The 16,570-nt window shown below is 44.9% G+C and overlaps 1 protein-coding gene across 1 annotated transcript; it reads right to left on the bottom strand.

The window, feature by feature from the left end:
• Window positions 1-3,867: 3,867 nt before the first annotated feature.
• Window positions 3,868-15,394, bottom strand: slc35e3 (solute carrier family 35 member E3). Its single transcript, XM_053688367.1, has 5 exons — window positions 14,809-15,394; window positions 11,335-11,445; window positions 11,038-11,196; window positions 8,712-8,794; window positions 3,868-6,346 (listed from the first exon to the last, which is right to left on the bottom strand). The coding sequence occupies exons 1-5, from the start codon at window positions 15,208-15,210 to the stop codon at window positions 6,160-6,162; spliced, it is 942 nt and encodes a 313-aa protein (XP_053544342.1). The 5' UTR covers window positions 15,211-15,394; the 3' UTR covers window positions 3,868-6,159.
• Between the last annotated feature and the right edge of the window lie 1,176 nt (window positions 15,395-16,570).

Below are 16,570 nucleotides of genomic sequence, written 5' to 3'. Positions count from 1 at the left end.
ATACATTTTTTTAAAAAAAAACCCAGCACGTGTCTCGACTACGCAAGTGAACAGATTAAAGCAAAACGGGACGTCTTTAAACTGCTCATAAATCCATATTTTGGTTTCATCTTGTTCAAACAAATCATCTAACGGTCTGTTAATTACAGCTGAGGCATGCAGGGGGGTTACACTGATTAAAGGCTTCTGTGAGAGCCTCAATTAAAGATCACTCGTTATCGGATTGACCTTTCATCATGCATTGATTGGATATCAAGGTGCACTGTAGGTATACTGATTGTGGTCCAGCTGTCACTTTAATTGCTACCATGGACCTGGACCTGGACCACAGCTGAGCAGATATGGTTTAGATGCAGGTTTATTCTGGACACAGCGATGACACAGAGGACGTGTGTGTGTGTGTGTGGTGCAGTGTATTCCGGGTGTATTAGGTACAGCTACAGCTGTAGACCCTGTAGGTCAAGACCCAGTGGCAGAACTAGAGTTTTAAACATGGGGTGGGCAAGGCTACTCCAGGGGGTCCATAGACCATGACAGAAAATCAGTGTGTCATCCTAACCTGTCATCTGAGGACCATGAATCATATGGTTGCTGATTAGAGGTAGAAGCGATACTTCACTTAACCCGGAGTGTCTCAAACCTCCATTATCATAACTATAGTTAGATCATGGCTAGCCCTACTCTGCAGGAGAGAGCTATAATTTCTTAGACTTTTACGATAGCAAACGATTTCTGTCAGTTGGGATTGGCTCTGCATCCCTGACCATGATAAAGCGCTTACTGAAGTCCCATCCATCTTCTACAGGGTCGCGGGGAACCTGGAGCTCATCCTAGCCCAGGAGGCATCGGGTACAAGGCGCGGTGCTCCCTGGTCTGGGTGCCAATCCATCGCATACACATTCACACACCCATCCGTACACTACAGACACTGCGGACATGCCAATCAGCCTACCACGCATGTGTTCGGACCGGGGGAGGAAACCCCACAGGGTAGCGTCGGGACTCGAACCCTCAACCCGAGGCGAACGTGCTGACCACCATGCCACCATGCGCCCGCTGACTGAAGACGAATGAATGAATTTTATTCACAGTATTAGTATTATTAAACCTATTTCCAGATATTTTACTCAGTTCAACTGAATCGTTTTTCTCATGAAGGGAAATAAATACATGATAAATGTACCACTTTTTTTTTTGAATAAAGAATCTAGGGAATCGGGAGCAGGGAATTTCAGGTAATTGGTAGTTCCCCAGTTGTATTTGTTGTGTTAAACTACAGACTCTTGTGGAAACAGACCCACACAGGAAGAGACCTCACACTGTTATTTAAACGTTAACTAAAGTACCGACTCCCAGCATTGTGTAGACGTGGATGGAACATGAAAGATAAAATCTCCAGGGGATCTGATCCATGCCTTTTTTTATTTATTTATTTTATTTTTACTCTAAATATAGCATTGTTTTCATTGTGTAATCCTGCTCATTCACGTGCGTGTGTCATTGCTGTCACGTCTTGTTCTGGAAAACTGTGCTAATGACTCAGAGTTATTTTAGAGCAACATGTTCCTTTGAGCTCAACATGTTCAGGCTTGTACGGATGAAATGAGTAAAATTCCCAGACCATTAAATATTCTGGAGAAAAGCCATTTGTGAGTAGAATAAAGAATAAATTCGAGTTTATAAGTCTACTGTCTAACTTCAAAGACTATTTATATATATACACACACACACACACACACACACAGACTTCCAAATAAGGCAATTATGTACTTCGGACAAATCTTTGGAACAACACATTCCTGTCGTCCTGTTAACCAGCTCTGAAAGGTAGAAGATGTATATTCTGACTAATCAAAGGTTATTTTTTTAAAGTAGAAATCGATGTTAAATACGTTATGACTGTTTTTATTTGCAGTCATGATTGTTATGGTAGGATGAATCGGAGCGACCGTCAGCACACTGAAGCCGATTGCTTTCCCATAACGACACGCCCCAACATATTTGAATCCTCTCACACGACGGTATATTATACAGCATGTGTAATGTTGCCATATTGTATTTATTAATAAATCGGTCCGTACGGGACTCCGCTGTGTTTTTGTGCGTGATTGTTGCGGCCAAAAATGCCGTATCTCGCTGCACATTTTTAAAGTTTGCGGCGGTTTCGGCGGAAAAACGACTTGAATTGGTGAGACTGCAATCCCGGGAAACTGTTCTGCACGGTCTTTTGCGGCGATATCTGTCGGCTAATGAGACGTCTCGAACCGTGCTCCTGTTCGACGCACGTGAATCGCACGCGAATGCCAACGATCTGGTCCAAATCTGCGGAAAATCTGCGGTAATTCTTTAAAAGTTGCGATCTCCACCGGACGTCCGCTTGATTCCGCGTTCGTTTCGGCGACCGCGGAATCACGGAATCCCGAAGGATGACATTCGCTTTGAATCGATCGTCGTCTCGTTGAATCGATCGACGTTACTTCCCGTTCTCGCTTACGTTAGAGCAGCTATAAACAGTCGTTCCCTCACCAGCCCTCTCTCTCTCTCTCTCTCTCTCTCTGTCTCTTAAAGTTAATAAGACAACAAAAAAAAAAAGCACAGCTGGACGTGTTCCCGAGGAACCGTAAACACATAGACCTCTCTGTCCTGAAGAGGTCGGAAAACGAAATGTCAAATAAAGATAGAATATCTCACCACATCAGCGGATAAATCCTACAGTCATGCTTACAGTGTGTAAAATACGCCACTGCTCATTTCTTTACATGTACTGTATATAAGATATATACATATTATATATACACACATATATATATACATATATACACCGAAACACTTCACTGAAAGAACCTAGAGAAACACCCTGTACTAGACATGTCTCAGGGTGTGTTTACTTTCACTCACAGCCTTGAACACAGAGTCATGTCCGGGCATCTTCAGGACAGCCGAGGCGTTTACGCTGACACGGCAAGCTGTGTTCTCGTGTCATGAACTTCAACCGAGAGGAAAAAGAGAAACGAGCAGCGACAGCTGCAGAGGGAACGTCCGTTTAACGCCGATTCTGTGACCGTCTGCGTTCGCTCGTGTCTGCGTTCGCTCGTGTCTCCTATTTGATATTACGCACGACCGGTTGTGCCTCGGCTGGCTCTAAAGATGCCGTATCTCATAACTCTCGTGTGTCGTGGTCCGACGTGTCGGCGCGACCGAACACGTCAAGGTCGGAGGCGATATCTCTTCCAGACGTCTCTCTTGTCTCTCTCCTCACCAGTCACGTCTTCTCTGTATCTGTACATACGCTGCTCTCGGGGTTCCAGAGCCAGCTGGTGAAACATTGTATGAAGTTACCGTTAAGAAGCTGAAGTGAGAAGACTGTTCAAGCGTGCGTGTGATAAATATCAGAGTCTGAAGATCAGCACCGGCCTCCTGAAGCCCGAGTCACCGAGACCGCTGCTGGGTGGACGCACTGAAAGGGGGAAAAGTACAGCGTGAAGTTCTGTGATAAATACACTCAAACATTGTGATCGTCGTGGCCTAAGAGGAATAAAACACTTGGCGGCATGCTGTTACAGGAAAGTAATCAACTTCGGGGTGGAAACGGTAACTTCATGCTTCACACGGCGTGTTTTATTCCCTCGCATGACACATGTACACACGGAACTGGAACTTGATCATCCTGAGCCACCCGAGCAAGACGTTATGAGCGTTTGTGGTTGAAATAGAGCTTTTTTAAAATCACAAACATGGAGATTTTGGTGTTTTTACTGCTCTGGATTGACAGAGAGAGGTTTTCGAAATGGATTACGTGGCAGACAAACATCTCTTCATGGAGCAAATCACAAATGAACCAAATCAAACGTCTCATTCACCCCACACTCATCAGGCATGCTTCATGTTTTTATTAGCGCTCGGTCTCTGCTGAGATTTCCTCCTATATACATAAATGATTATAATACATCCAGATTCTTTAGATGGTTTTATTTTATTTTATTTATAATCATATGACTTTTTTTTTTTTTTTGGTAAGTATCACTTTTATTACAAAGTCAGTGGGTTGCCAATTTGTACAGGAACACCACGAGTTTAAAACAAAACAAAAAAAAAACAACAACCCTGTAAATAATACAAAGATGTGTTCACGAACAAAAATCGTCGACATTCAGATCTAAAATGTTTCATAGTGATGACCAGAATTATAGAAAATATCCTTTTTAAATGAAGTATAGTGACATCATTGAAGCGTACACAAATGAACGCAGTTTTAGACTGAATTCAGATAATATATATATATATATATATATATATATCTGTAAATATTTGTAAAGATAAAGCACAACAGAAATCAAGATTTACTGATTGAGTTATTTATTGATTTATAGTACCGGTGCTGAGTGATCGATATTTTATATTCTCTTAAAAACATCCTGAAACCGAGTCCCCACGGTGTGTACGCTGAGCATGAAAGGGTTCATCACTGAGACACACCTGCCCCAGCGAGCGTGTACGCATTAATGTGTGTGTGACACTGGGAAATACTGACCGTCTTCCTGCTTTGTAATCTCTCTGCATTCCTCACACACATTACTGAGATTAAAGGAGTTGTGCTGAAGGACTTTGGGACAGAGAGAGAACTGATTGGACTGCAGGGACAGAGGCCGGAGATGAAGCGGCAGGAGGATGAAGTTCAACCGGGATGAAGTTCACAAGCGACTTGGCAAAATTCCTGAGACGGACCCGAGGGACTGGAGACACGCCGAACTCCCTCAGTCTGAGGAAACAGACCTGTGTCTCGACACTACTACACACCCATCAGGACTGCTGAAAATGCTCTACTGAACAGCGGAGAGAGAGAGTGTGTGTGTGTGTGTGTGTGTGTGTGCAGCCTTTCATCTGTTAATGAATCCATGAAAAATGAGAAGAGAAGAAGAAGAGAAGCGTGTGATCGCAACTCGGCCTTCGTTTAGAGACGGACGAATTCAACCTCCATTTTAACCCTCGCTACGGGATCTAACGGCGGAGACGCAGAGACCGGAGAAAGACTGCAACCGCGGGAGAACCAAAGAAAAAGAAGAAACACAAGAGAAAGAAAGACAGGAGAAACAGACGGGAAGAGAGAAAGAAAAGAAGCGCAAAAGAAAGAAAAAAGAAAGATATGAAGAAACAAAGGAACGAAAGGAGAGAGAGAGAGAGAGAGAGAGAGAGAGAGATTAAGACAAACAAAGAACGACAAAAGAAAGTAAGAAACTAGGACAGAAACAAAAAATACATTAAAGAAACATGAAAAAACGAGAGAATGAAAGAACGAGAGAATGAAAGAACGAGTGAATGAAAGAACGAGAGAATGAAAGAACGAGAGAATGAAAGAACGAGAGAAAAACAGATGTATTGAGAAATCAGTGAGAGTGTAAACGCAGCGTGAACGCTAAAGCTAATGGGAGGAGAACATTCTCGAGCTCACACACAGTGTGTGTGTGTGTGTGTGTGTGTGTGTGTGTGTGTGTGTGTGTGTGTGTTTGTGTGTGTGTGTGTGTGTGTTTGTTGATGAAGCTCGGGTGCACACTGGGATTAAGAACTGTACCACGAGCAGCGTCACATTTTCAGTACTTTATTTAAACTCTGAATAAAACACTGCATGATGCAAAAATAGTTCCATCTGAAATGAGAGCGATGTGTGTGTGTGTGTGTGTGTGTGTGTGTGTGTGTGTGTGTGTGTGTGTGTGTGATTGAGAATGTGTGTATGTAGTGTAGGGAAGTGTCCGTGTATGAAATGTGGTCCGGGATGTAAACCGAGTGTCCAGCAGTGAGGCGCGGTCAGGGTCTCTGAGCGAGGCGTGGTCAGGGGGCGTGGTCAGGGTCTCTGAGCGAGGCGTGGTCAGGGGGTGTGGTCAGGGTCTCTGAGCGAGGCGTGGTCAGGGGGCGTGGTCAGGGTCTCTGAGCGAGGCGCGGTCAGGGGGCGTGGTCAGGGTCCCTGAGCGAGGCGCGGTCAGGGGGTGTGGTCAGGGTCTCTGAGCGAGGCGTGGTCAGGGGGTGTGGTCAAGGTCTCTGAGCGAGGCGTGGTCAGGGTCTCTGAGCGAGGCGTGGTCAGGGGACGTGGTCAGGGTCTCTGAGCGAGGCGTGGTCAGGGGGTGTGGTCAGGGTCTCTGAGCGAGGCATGGTCAGGGGGCGTGGTCAGGGTCTCTGAGCGAGGCGGCTCTTGCCCTCCTCCTGTTCGCCGAGTTTGAAGTGTGTGTAGGTGAGGATGCCGCTGAGCGTGCAGGCGATGCCCAGGCCCTGGTGCAGGGACAGCGGGTCGTGGAACAGCATGTAGCCCCCCAGCAGCGTGATGCAGAACTTAAAGTGACCGAACATGTTGTAGCTGTGAGGCGCAGGGGTTAAAGGTCAAAACACACGGCCTTGTAAACGGCATTTACACACCTTCACACACATTCACACACCTTTACAAACATCCACACATGTTCACACACCTTTATACACATTCACACACCTTTACAAACATTCACACATGTTCACACACCTTTACATGCACCTTTACAAACATTCACACACCTTTACACACATTCACACACCTTTACAGGCACCTTTACAAACATTCACACACCTTTACACACATTCACACACCTTTACACACATTCACACACCTTTATAGGCACCTTTACAAACATTCACACACCTTTACAGGCACCTTTACAAACATTCACACACCTTTACACACATTCACACACCTTTACAGGCACCTTTACAAACATTCACACACCTTTACACACATTCACACACCTTTACAGGCACCTTTACAAACATTCACACACCTTTACACACATTCACACACCTTTACAGGCACCTTTACAAACATTCACACACCTTTACACACATTCACACACCTTTACACACATTCACACACCTTTATAGGCACCTTTACAAACATTCACACACCTTTACAGGCACCTTTACAAACATTCACACACCTTTACACACATTCACACACCTTTACAGGCACCTTTACAAACATTCACACACCTTTACACACATTCACACACCTTTACAGGCACCTTTACAAACATTCACACACCTTTACACACATTCACACACCTTTACAGGCACCTTTACAAACATTCACACACCTTTACACACATTCACACACCTTTACAGGCACCTTTACAAACATTCACACACCTTTACACACATTCACACACCTTTACACACATTCACACACCTTTATAGGCACCTTTACAAACATTCACACAGCTTTACACACATTCACACACCTTTACAGGCACCTTTACAAACATTTGCACACCTTTTCCAAATATTCACACACCTTTACAAACATTCACACAAGTTTACAAACATTTACAAACATTCACACACCTTTACACACATTCACACATCTCAGCGAGGGTCAGCAGCAGTTAGGGTCAGTTAACCCTAACCCTTTTGATCATTATGATCAAAAACGTTTTTAAAGAAGAAAAGCACAAAATAAGAAAGGAAAAGGTCAAATAAAACAGAGAAAAAAGAAATAAAGGAAGGAAGGAAAAATGAATGAAAGAAAAAGAAAGTAAGAAAGATGGAAAGTGTATAGGGGACGAAAGAATGAAAGGTACATAAAAGTAGGAAAAAGAGGAGTGTAAGCAAATAAACCAAAAAATAGAAAGAAAACGTAAGAACAAACAAAAGAATAAAAAGAAAACAAAAACAAGGAGAAACGAATGAAATAAATATAAAAAGCAAGCAAGAAAAAAAGAAAGGAAAAAATCATACAGAAGAGGAATGTAAGAAAATGACATTTAAAGCAAACAAGAAAACAAAATAAATAAACGTAAAAATGAACAAAAAACCTCTGCGGTGAAAAGAAGGAACAGAAAAGAGAAGGAAAATAAAGTCATTTAAATAATTTAATAAAAGAAGAGAAAGGAAAACAAAGGGTAAACGGTAAATAACAACAGAAGAAGCAAGAAAGAAAAGAAAAGGGAAGAGGAAATGAGGGGCATAATGTAACAGAATGAAAGGAAGTAAAGCGAGGAAGGAAAAGAGCAAGGGAAGAAAATGAAGAAAAAAATAAAAGACAACAAGAAGAAAGGGGTAAAAAAAAAAAGTAAAGGCAAAAGCTTATTTAAAAAAATAAAAAGAAAAGAAAAGAGGATAAATGGAAGGTAAAAAAAACAGAAAAAATGAAGAGGAGGAAAAAATGAAGAAATAAGAGAAAGATAAAAAAAAGCAAGGATAGTGTTGAATAAAGAAAAGGGAAGGGTAGGGAAAAGAAGTGACAGAAAACAGATCAATAGAAACAGAATGAAGAAAATGTAAAAGAAAGAAATAAAGGAAGGAGAGGAAAATCTGGAAAGAAAAGAAAGTAATAAAGGAAGGAACTAAAAAAGAAATAAGGAAAGAATAGACAGAACAAAGGAAAGGGAAAAAGGTAATAAATAAAAGAAACAAATGAGATGAGAAGGAAAGAAAGGAGGGACGGAGGACTCCAGGGGGAACTTAAAGAATAAAGGGAGAAAATGACAAATGAAGGGGAAAATAAAGACGCGAATGGTGACGTCATCTTCCTGCCGCAGCTGTGTACGGTGCTCATCTTAAAGTCAGAGCGCCCTCTAGTGGTGAAGCTCAGCAAATCTACAGCTGCGTCCCAGACACTCTGATTTCATTACACACAGAAGAGGGATAATTAATTAAACATCCAACATATAAATCAGGACTTTACAGAGAAAGGATACGTGACAGGAGACGTGTTCCCGATGATCCAGTAGATGGACAAGTTCACCAGGAAGGCGATGAGACCAGACAGAAACACCATCGCCTGGGAAAAAAGAGAATCATCTCTCGTTATTTCCCGTTTCTTTAGAAATGATGTGATGATTTCACGTTTTTAGTTCAACTAAATCTCGGGAAATTTCCAACCTCAGACTAATCGGAATATCTGAGTCCAGCCTCAACATGGCCGCTCTCACCATCAACAGTAGAGAAAACATCGCTTCGCTACTTTAAAGGTGCATTACGTTATATTATTTTACGATGCACTCCGGTCACAAGTCCATTTGATTCACGATTGCGAGTCGATTCTCAGAATATTTTGAACAAACTTTGAACGAATAAAAATGACGACTGAAAAGACTCCTCTTTTTTTATTTCTGAATCATAAACAATGCAATGTGCTTTTATATCTGATGTTATACCGTACGAGAGCGGCCTCTAGAGGCGAAATAAAAACAATCCCTGAAAAATTTTGCTGTGTTAGTTGAAGTTCTTTTAATTCATTTCGGACATCTCTATTTTAATGTGTTATTTGGAGTCTTACGTTTTGTTTCAGTCTGGATTCATATCTTTGATTTACTTTAGTATTTATTAGTAGTTAATACACACTACGGGTCAAAAGTTTGTGGACACGCGACGGAAATGTTCCTCGTGATGTTAAAAAGCTTTTGATCCGAAGGTGTGTGATTAAACGTGTGAAATCGGTGTCGTAGACGAAAATATAACCGTGTTGCATACTCGTTTCTTTCATTAGAAAACAAACGTCTGGTTTACAAAATGTTTTAAACGGACGACTCGGAGGGAAATATTCTGAAAAGCAGGTGATGAGAGTCCGGCGTCGGTGGGAACTCCATTAATACTGTTTAAAAAGCATCTCGGGGAAATTCCTCAAGAAATCGGGTGAGAAAACGCCGAGAATACAGTTCCGGAAATTCTCGGTGAAAAGCGTGTCTACTCTGAAGATGCTAAAATATGAATTATTTGGATTCATTTAGGATTTTTCAGCACAACATAATTCCCATAGCTCCATTTGTCCTCCAGAGTTTTCATGGCTTTATTATTATTATAAAATGTGTTAAAATAAATAAAAATAAAGAATGAGTGTGTCTAAACTTTTGACTGGCAGCGTATATTAATATTTATATATTTACATAATAGTCTACGAGACACAATAATAACTGAATTTACACAGATGAACCAGTTCAAAAGTTTACACGCCCTTGATTCTTAATCCCGTGTGTCGTTACCTTGATGATCAACGACATGAGTGTGTTTATGTTCTGTGAGAGTTCTTCACAAGTCCCTTGTTTGTCCTGAGCAGTTAAACCGCCCGCTGTTCTTCAGAAAAATCCTCCAGGTCCTGCATCTTCTGCATATTTGACTCCTTTCCAACAGTGGCTATGATGGCGAGATCCATCTTTTCACACTGAGGACGACCGAGGGACTCGTACACGACTAGTACACAAGGTGCAAACGCTCACTCATGCTCAAGAAGGCAACACGATACGTTAAGAGCCAGGGGGGTGTAAACTTTTGAACAGGATGATCGGTGTACGTTGTTATTATTTAGTTTTCTGGGAAACATAGTACTGGGCAGTACTGAATGGAAAAATACACCGATCGCCCTGTTGTACAGTTTAGCTGATCATGTTCCTGTAAGAGCACGTCCGCGGGGGTTTTATTCCCTTTAATCCACAGCAATGTCGACGATTACAATTCCCATCATTTTAATCCATTTACAGTTACAGCAGCTATGAACAGTCATTCCCAATCCTCTCTCGCTCTCCAAGTTAAGACAAACAAAAAGTAAATAAGGAAAAAATATATATCCGTATAATACGAGATGAAAACGTATCGATATAAACCCGTGACGTGCGGCTGCGCTACAGTCAGAGCCGCCGGGATAAGCAACGAATCAACACCTTCTGACCAATCGGAAGTGAGAATTCAGCCCCGCCGTGTACTGCATTTCAAAACGACGACGTTCTTCTGGAAACGAGTTACAGAGGAGCCGTGGGTCGTTTACGGAGTCGTGCGGTATTGCTTCACGTGTGAGGAATGACGTGCGTGTCGAGGAGTGCAGGTAACACGGCGTGAAAAACACAGCACCTGAACAAAACTGCCCTTTGTGCAGTGTTCTAACACACGCTGTTCAGATTAAAGAGTGTGTGTGTGTGTGTGTGTGTGTGTGTGTTCAGGAAATTCCTGTGGCTCTGTGGGAGAGGTGTGTCTGACTAATGAAATAGAAGGCTCTCTCACACACACACACACACACACACACACACTCACCAGGGCCTGCAGAGACCAGGGGCCGAAGATGCCCCCCTCTCCGGTGAGGGGCTCGAAGAAGGGGATGAGTGTGAGGAGGAAAGCGGAGGACATGGGCGCCTGGTAGTACAGCAACTGCATAGAGTTCACCTGCAGCTCGTGCTGCTTCGCTCCGACCCACTGTAACACACACACACACACACACACACACACACACACACCTACGCTTCAGAGTGTGACGTGACGGAGAGAGGCTCTACAAAAACAGAAAATCCACAGCAGGAACTGAAACACTCCCGGATTATTAGAAAGTCTTACCACTTGGTACAGAGACGTGACCAGGACCCCCAGCGTGGCGAAGACGATCCCCAACAAGTTAAACTTCACATCGTAGTAGGAGTTCAGCATGACCCCTAACGTGATCGGTACCTAACAGACCAAAATATTACATCATTCGCTTTAATTCATCAAAAACACAATAACACAAAACATCTACTCGGCCACCTCTAAACTCATAGGTGTGCAACAATTATTGGCACCCTTTTAGTCAGTACTTTGTGCTAGCTCCCTTTGCCAAGATAGCAGCTCTGAGTCTTCTCCTGTAACGCTGATGAACCATGAGAATACATGGCGAGGGATCTGAGAGCGTTCCTCCAGACAGAACCTCTCCACAGGTTTTCTATGGAGTTCAAGTCAGGGGACTGGGACGTGACGTGACGCTCTGTGTCGTGACGTGATGTGACACTCTGTGTCGTGACGTGATGTGACACTCTGTGTCGTGACGTGATGTGACGCTCTGTGTCGTGACGGGATGTGACGCTCTGTGTTGTGACGTTACGCTCTGTGTCGTGACGGGATGCTCTCTGTCATGACGTTCTCTGTTGTGATGTGACGCTCTGTGTCGTGACGGGATGCTCTGTGTAGTGATGTCATGTGATGCTCTGTGTCGTGACACTCTGTGTCGTGACATGATGCTCTGTGTTGTGACGTGACGCTCTGTGTTGTGACGTGACGCTCTGTGTTGTGACGTGACGCTCTGTGTTGTGACGTGACGTGACGCTCTGTGTTGTGACATGATGCTCTGTGTCGTGACGTGACGCTCTGTGTTGTGACGTGACGCTGTGTTGTGACGTGACGCTCTGTGATGTGACGTGATGCTCTGTGTCGTAACGTTCGGTGACGTGAAGTGATGCTCTGTGTTGTGATGTGATGTGATGTGATGCACTATGTTATGACGTGACACTCTGTGTTATGACATGATGCTCTGTGTTGTGACGTGACGCTCGGTGTTGTGTTATGACGTGACGCTCTGTGTTATGACGTGACGCTCTGTGTCGTGACGTGACGCTCTGTGTTGTGACGATCTGTGTCGTGACGCTCTGTGTTGTGACATGATGCTCTGTGTCGTGACGTGATGCTCTGTGTTGTGACGTGACGCTCTGTGATGTGACGTGATGCTCTGTGTCGTAACGTTCGGTGACGTGAAGTGATGCTCTGTGTTGTGATGTGATGTGATGCACTATGTTATGACGTGACACTCTGTGTTATGACATGATGCTCTGTGTTGTGACGTGACGCTCGGTGTTGTGTTGTGATGTGACACTCTGTGCCGTGACGTGATGCTCTGTGTCGTGACGTGACACTCTGTGTTGTGACGATCTGTGTCGTGACGCTCTGTGTTGTGTTGTGACGTGATGCTCTGTGCCGTGACGTGATGCTCTGTGTCGTGACGTGACGCTCTGTGTTGTGACGATCTGTGTCGTGACCTAACGCTCTGTGTCGTGTTGTGATGTGATGCTCTGTGTCATGACGTGATGTGACGCTCTGTGTCGTGACGTGATGTGACGCTCTGTGTCGTGACGTGATGTGACGCTCTGTGTCGTGACGTGACGCTCTGTGTCGTGACGTGATGTGACGCTCTGTGTCGTGACGTGATGTGACGCTCTGTGTCGTGACGTGATGTGACGCTCTGTGTCGTGACGTGATGTGACGCTCTGTGTCGTGACGTGACGCTCTGTGTCGTGACGTGATGTGACGCTCTGTGTCGTGACGTGACGCTCTGTGTCGTGACGTGATGTGACGCTCTGTGTCGTGACGTGATGTGACGCTCTGTGTCGTGACGTGATGTGACGCTCTGTGTCGTGACGTGATGTGACGCTCTGTGTCGTGACGTGATGTGACGCTCTGTGTCGTGACGTGATGTGACGCTCTGTGTCGTGATGTGACGCTCTGTGTCGTGACGTGATGTGACGCTCTGTGTCGTGACGTGATGTGACGCTCTGTGTCGTGACGTGACGCTCTGTGTCGTGACGTTCTCTGTTGGGATGTGATGCTCTGTTGGGATGTGACGCTCTGTGTCGTGACGTGATGTGACGCTCTGTGTCGTGACGTGACGCTCTGTGTCGTGACGTTCTCTGTTGGGATGTGATGCTCTGTTGGGATGTGACGCTCTGTGTCATGACGTGATGCTCTGTGTCGTGATTCTCTGTGTAGTTACGTGATGCACTGTGTCGTGACGCTCTGTGTCGTGACATGGCGCTCTGTGTCGTGACGTGGCGCTCTGTGTCGTGACGTGGCGCTCTGTGTCGTGACGTGATGCTCTGTGTCGTGACGTGATGCTCTGTGTTGTGACGATCTGTGTCGTGACCTAACGCTCTGTGTCGTGTTGTGTCGTGACGCTCTGTGTCGTGACGTGACGCTCTGTATCGTGATGCTCTGTCGTGATGTGACGCTCTGTGTCGTGACGCTTTGTGTCGTGACGCTCTGTGTCGTGACGCTCTGTGTCGTGACGTTCTCTGTTGTGACGTGATGCTCTTTGTCGTGATGTTCTCTGTTGGGATGTGATGCTCTCTGTTGTGAAGTGACGCTCTGTGTCATGACGTGATGCTCTGTGTAGTTACGTGATGCACTGTGTCGTGACGTGATGCTCTGTGTTGTGTTATGACGTGACGCTCTGTGTAGTTACGTGATGTACTGTGTCATGACATTTTGTGTCGTGACGTGACGGTCTGTGTCGTGACGTGATGCTCTGTGTTGTGTTATGACGTGACGCTCTGTGTTGTGACGTGACGCTCTGTGTCGTGACGTGACAGTCTGTGTCGTGACGTGACGCTCTGTGTTGTGTTGTGACAGTCTGTGTCGTGACGTGACGCTCTGTGTCGTGATGCTCTGTGTCGTGACGTGACGCTCTGTGACGTGACACTGTGTCGTGACGTTCTGTGACGTGATGCTGTGTCGTAACGTTCTGTGTCGTGACGTGGTGCTCTGTGTCGTGACGTGACCCTCTGTGTCGTGACGTGATGCTCTGTGTTGTGTTATGACGTGACGCTCTGTGTTGTGACGTGACGCTCTGTGTCGTGACGTGACAGTCTGTGTCGTGACGTGACGCTCTGTGTTGTGACGTGACGCTCTGTGTTGTGACAGTCTGTGTCGTGACGCTCTGTGTCGTGACGCTCTGTGTCGTGACGTGACGCTCTGTGACGTGACACTGTGTTGTGACGTTCTGTGACGTGATGCTGTGTCGTGACGTGACGCTCTGTGTCGTGACGTGGTGCTCTGTGTCGTGACGTGACCCTCTGTGTCGTGACGTGACCCTCTGTGTCGTGATGCTCTGAGTAGTTACGTGATGCTGTGTCGTGACGTGACGCTCTGTGTCGTGACGTGGTGCTCTGTGTCGTGACGTGACCCTCTGTGTCGTGACGTGACCCTCTGTGTCGTGATGCTCTGAGTAGTTACGTGATGCTCTGTGTCGTGACGTGACGCCCTGTGTCGTGACGTGACGCAGTGTCTCACCAGAGTGAGCTTGATCTTGGTGGAGAAGGTCTTCCTGTAGAAGGTGGTCTGGATGAGGATGATGACCGGGGTGGTCATGGCTTTGGCCAGCTGGTACGTCCCGATGGTGTTGTTCTGCAGAGACAGGTTGGTGAAAGCCACGAAGCCGCAGAAGCTCAGCGCGAGGAGCAGGATGCTGGAAGCTCGCAGCCTCTTTGGGGAGAAAATGTCCATCTTCTGGCACACGAAGAGCCCGAGCCACGTGACCACAAAGTGCACCAGGGTCAGGGTCATGTTGGGGAAGCCGTAGTGCACGTAGATCCATTTATTCATGAAGACGATGCAGATGGATGAGAGCAGGTTGACCAGAAGTCCCACCACAATCCGGCTGTTGGAGAAGAGCTTCCCCAGCCTAGGAGGCATGCCGAAAGTCTTTCACTTTCCACTCAACAAGCTAAAAGAGGAGACAACAAACTTCTGGAACCCACCGAGGAGACCGTGAGGTAAAACAACACGCATGTCATCGCAGAGTACAGCACACTGACTGCCCAAACATTTCTCACCCTGCTTCTCCTGCTCCGCCTGGACGCACGCCTCTGACGTCACTCAGACGCGACGCCGAGCAACAAGGGCTCCGTGCCAATCCGCACCGAGTGCACTACAACAGACTAGCAAGTCTAGTGCCCTAAAAAGTGAAAGCATCCTAACATAATAAACTGGAAATAATAAAGAACACACCCTGCTTCGCGTTCTCACCACGCTGACCTTTATAAAATAGTTACCATGGTTACAGCAAAGACGGCGGGATCTCAGTTGTTCATCTCTGTTGATTATGTTGTTATTATATGATATTATATGTTATATGATATTATATTATATTATTTATATTATTTACTTTGTTGTTGTTTTTTCTGAAGTCGAACATCAAAACTTTCATTCATCACTGAAACTGTCATTTATGCTCAAAATAAATAAATACGTGTAAATTACCAATAAATTATGAATTAATTAAACTTTTTTTCGCAGTAGGTTGTAGGAGCAAATTTGATTAACTTTTGTTTGTAGTTTCCTCTTTTATTTATTTATTTATTTATTCCGTCATAACCGGAAACGACTCCGCTGACTAACGGTTTCCACGGCTACCACGCGCGCGAGCTCAGCTCTCTACTTAGAACACACGCACGCGGATTGTAGCGCGACCATGGAGGAAGGGCCAGTGAATCCGGCTGACCAATCACAGCGCAGCAGACCAGGAAGAGGGCGTGGTTACAACAAGGGGGAAAAAAAAGCACACAAACAAAGCGGCTTTTCTTTCGGATCAGCGGAGCGGTCGCTGCCACGTCATAATCCCGCGCCACCTAGTGGCTCTAATAAACACTGTAACTATAGAGAACGTAACTCGTTGTGCACTGACTAGTTGCAGAAAACGAAGCGGTTTAAACAGCTTCCAGTCGTTTGGTTTTAGTTTTAAAGAAAAGAGTTATTTCTACATGTAAAATACTGTAAATTGGATTCAAAACAACAAAAACCCCATAAACGTCACAGTTCAGGAATAAAATATATTGTATATATTTGCCTAATGTGCCAATATATTCCAAATATGTAAAAATATATTAAAATAAATGGTTCGAAACCCCTGGAATTACATATTTTTTAAAATAAACATTTCCTATTTTAAAGCCCCATGCAGACAATCTATTTGACCTATAACCTCCACCTAATTTGTATATTTACGAAAGTGTAGCATTTATGTGTTTACACTGTTACCGTCCGGAAGCGGATT

Source organism: Ictalurus punctatus, chromosome 19 (genome assembly GCF_001660625.3).
Source record: "Ictalurus punctatus breed USDA103 chromosome 19, Coco_2.0, whole genome shotgun sequence".
NCBI lineage: Eukaryota > Metazoa > Chordata > Actinopteri > Siluriformes > Ictaluridae > Ictalurus > Ictalurus punctatus.
Note: the sequence above shows the minus strand (reverse complement) of the source record. Positions and strands in the feature narration are given on the sequence as shown.

Excerpts from the sequence above, each read along its gene's own strand:
- slc35e3 (XM_053688367.1), bottom strand. The coding sequence starts at position 15,210 with ATGCCTCCTAGGCTGGGGAAGCTCTTCTCCAACAGCCGGATTGTGGTG. Across the intron at positions 11,446-14,808 it reads CCAAGATCAAGCTCACTCTG|GTACCGATCACGTTAGGGGT; the intron begins GTGAGACACTGC and ends TTGGTCTGTTAG. Across the intron at positions 8,795-11,037 it reads CCTGGTCTCTGCAGGCCCTG|GCGATGGTGTTTCTGTCTGG; the intron begins GTGAGTGTGTGT and ends CTTTTTTCCCAG.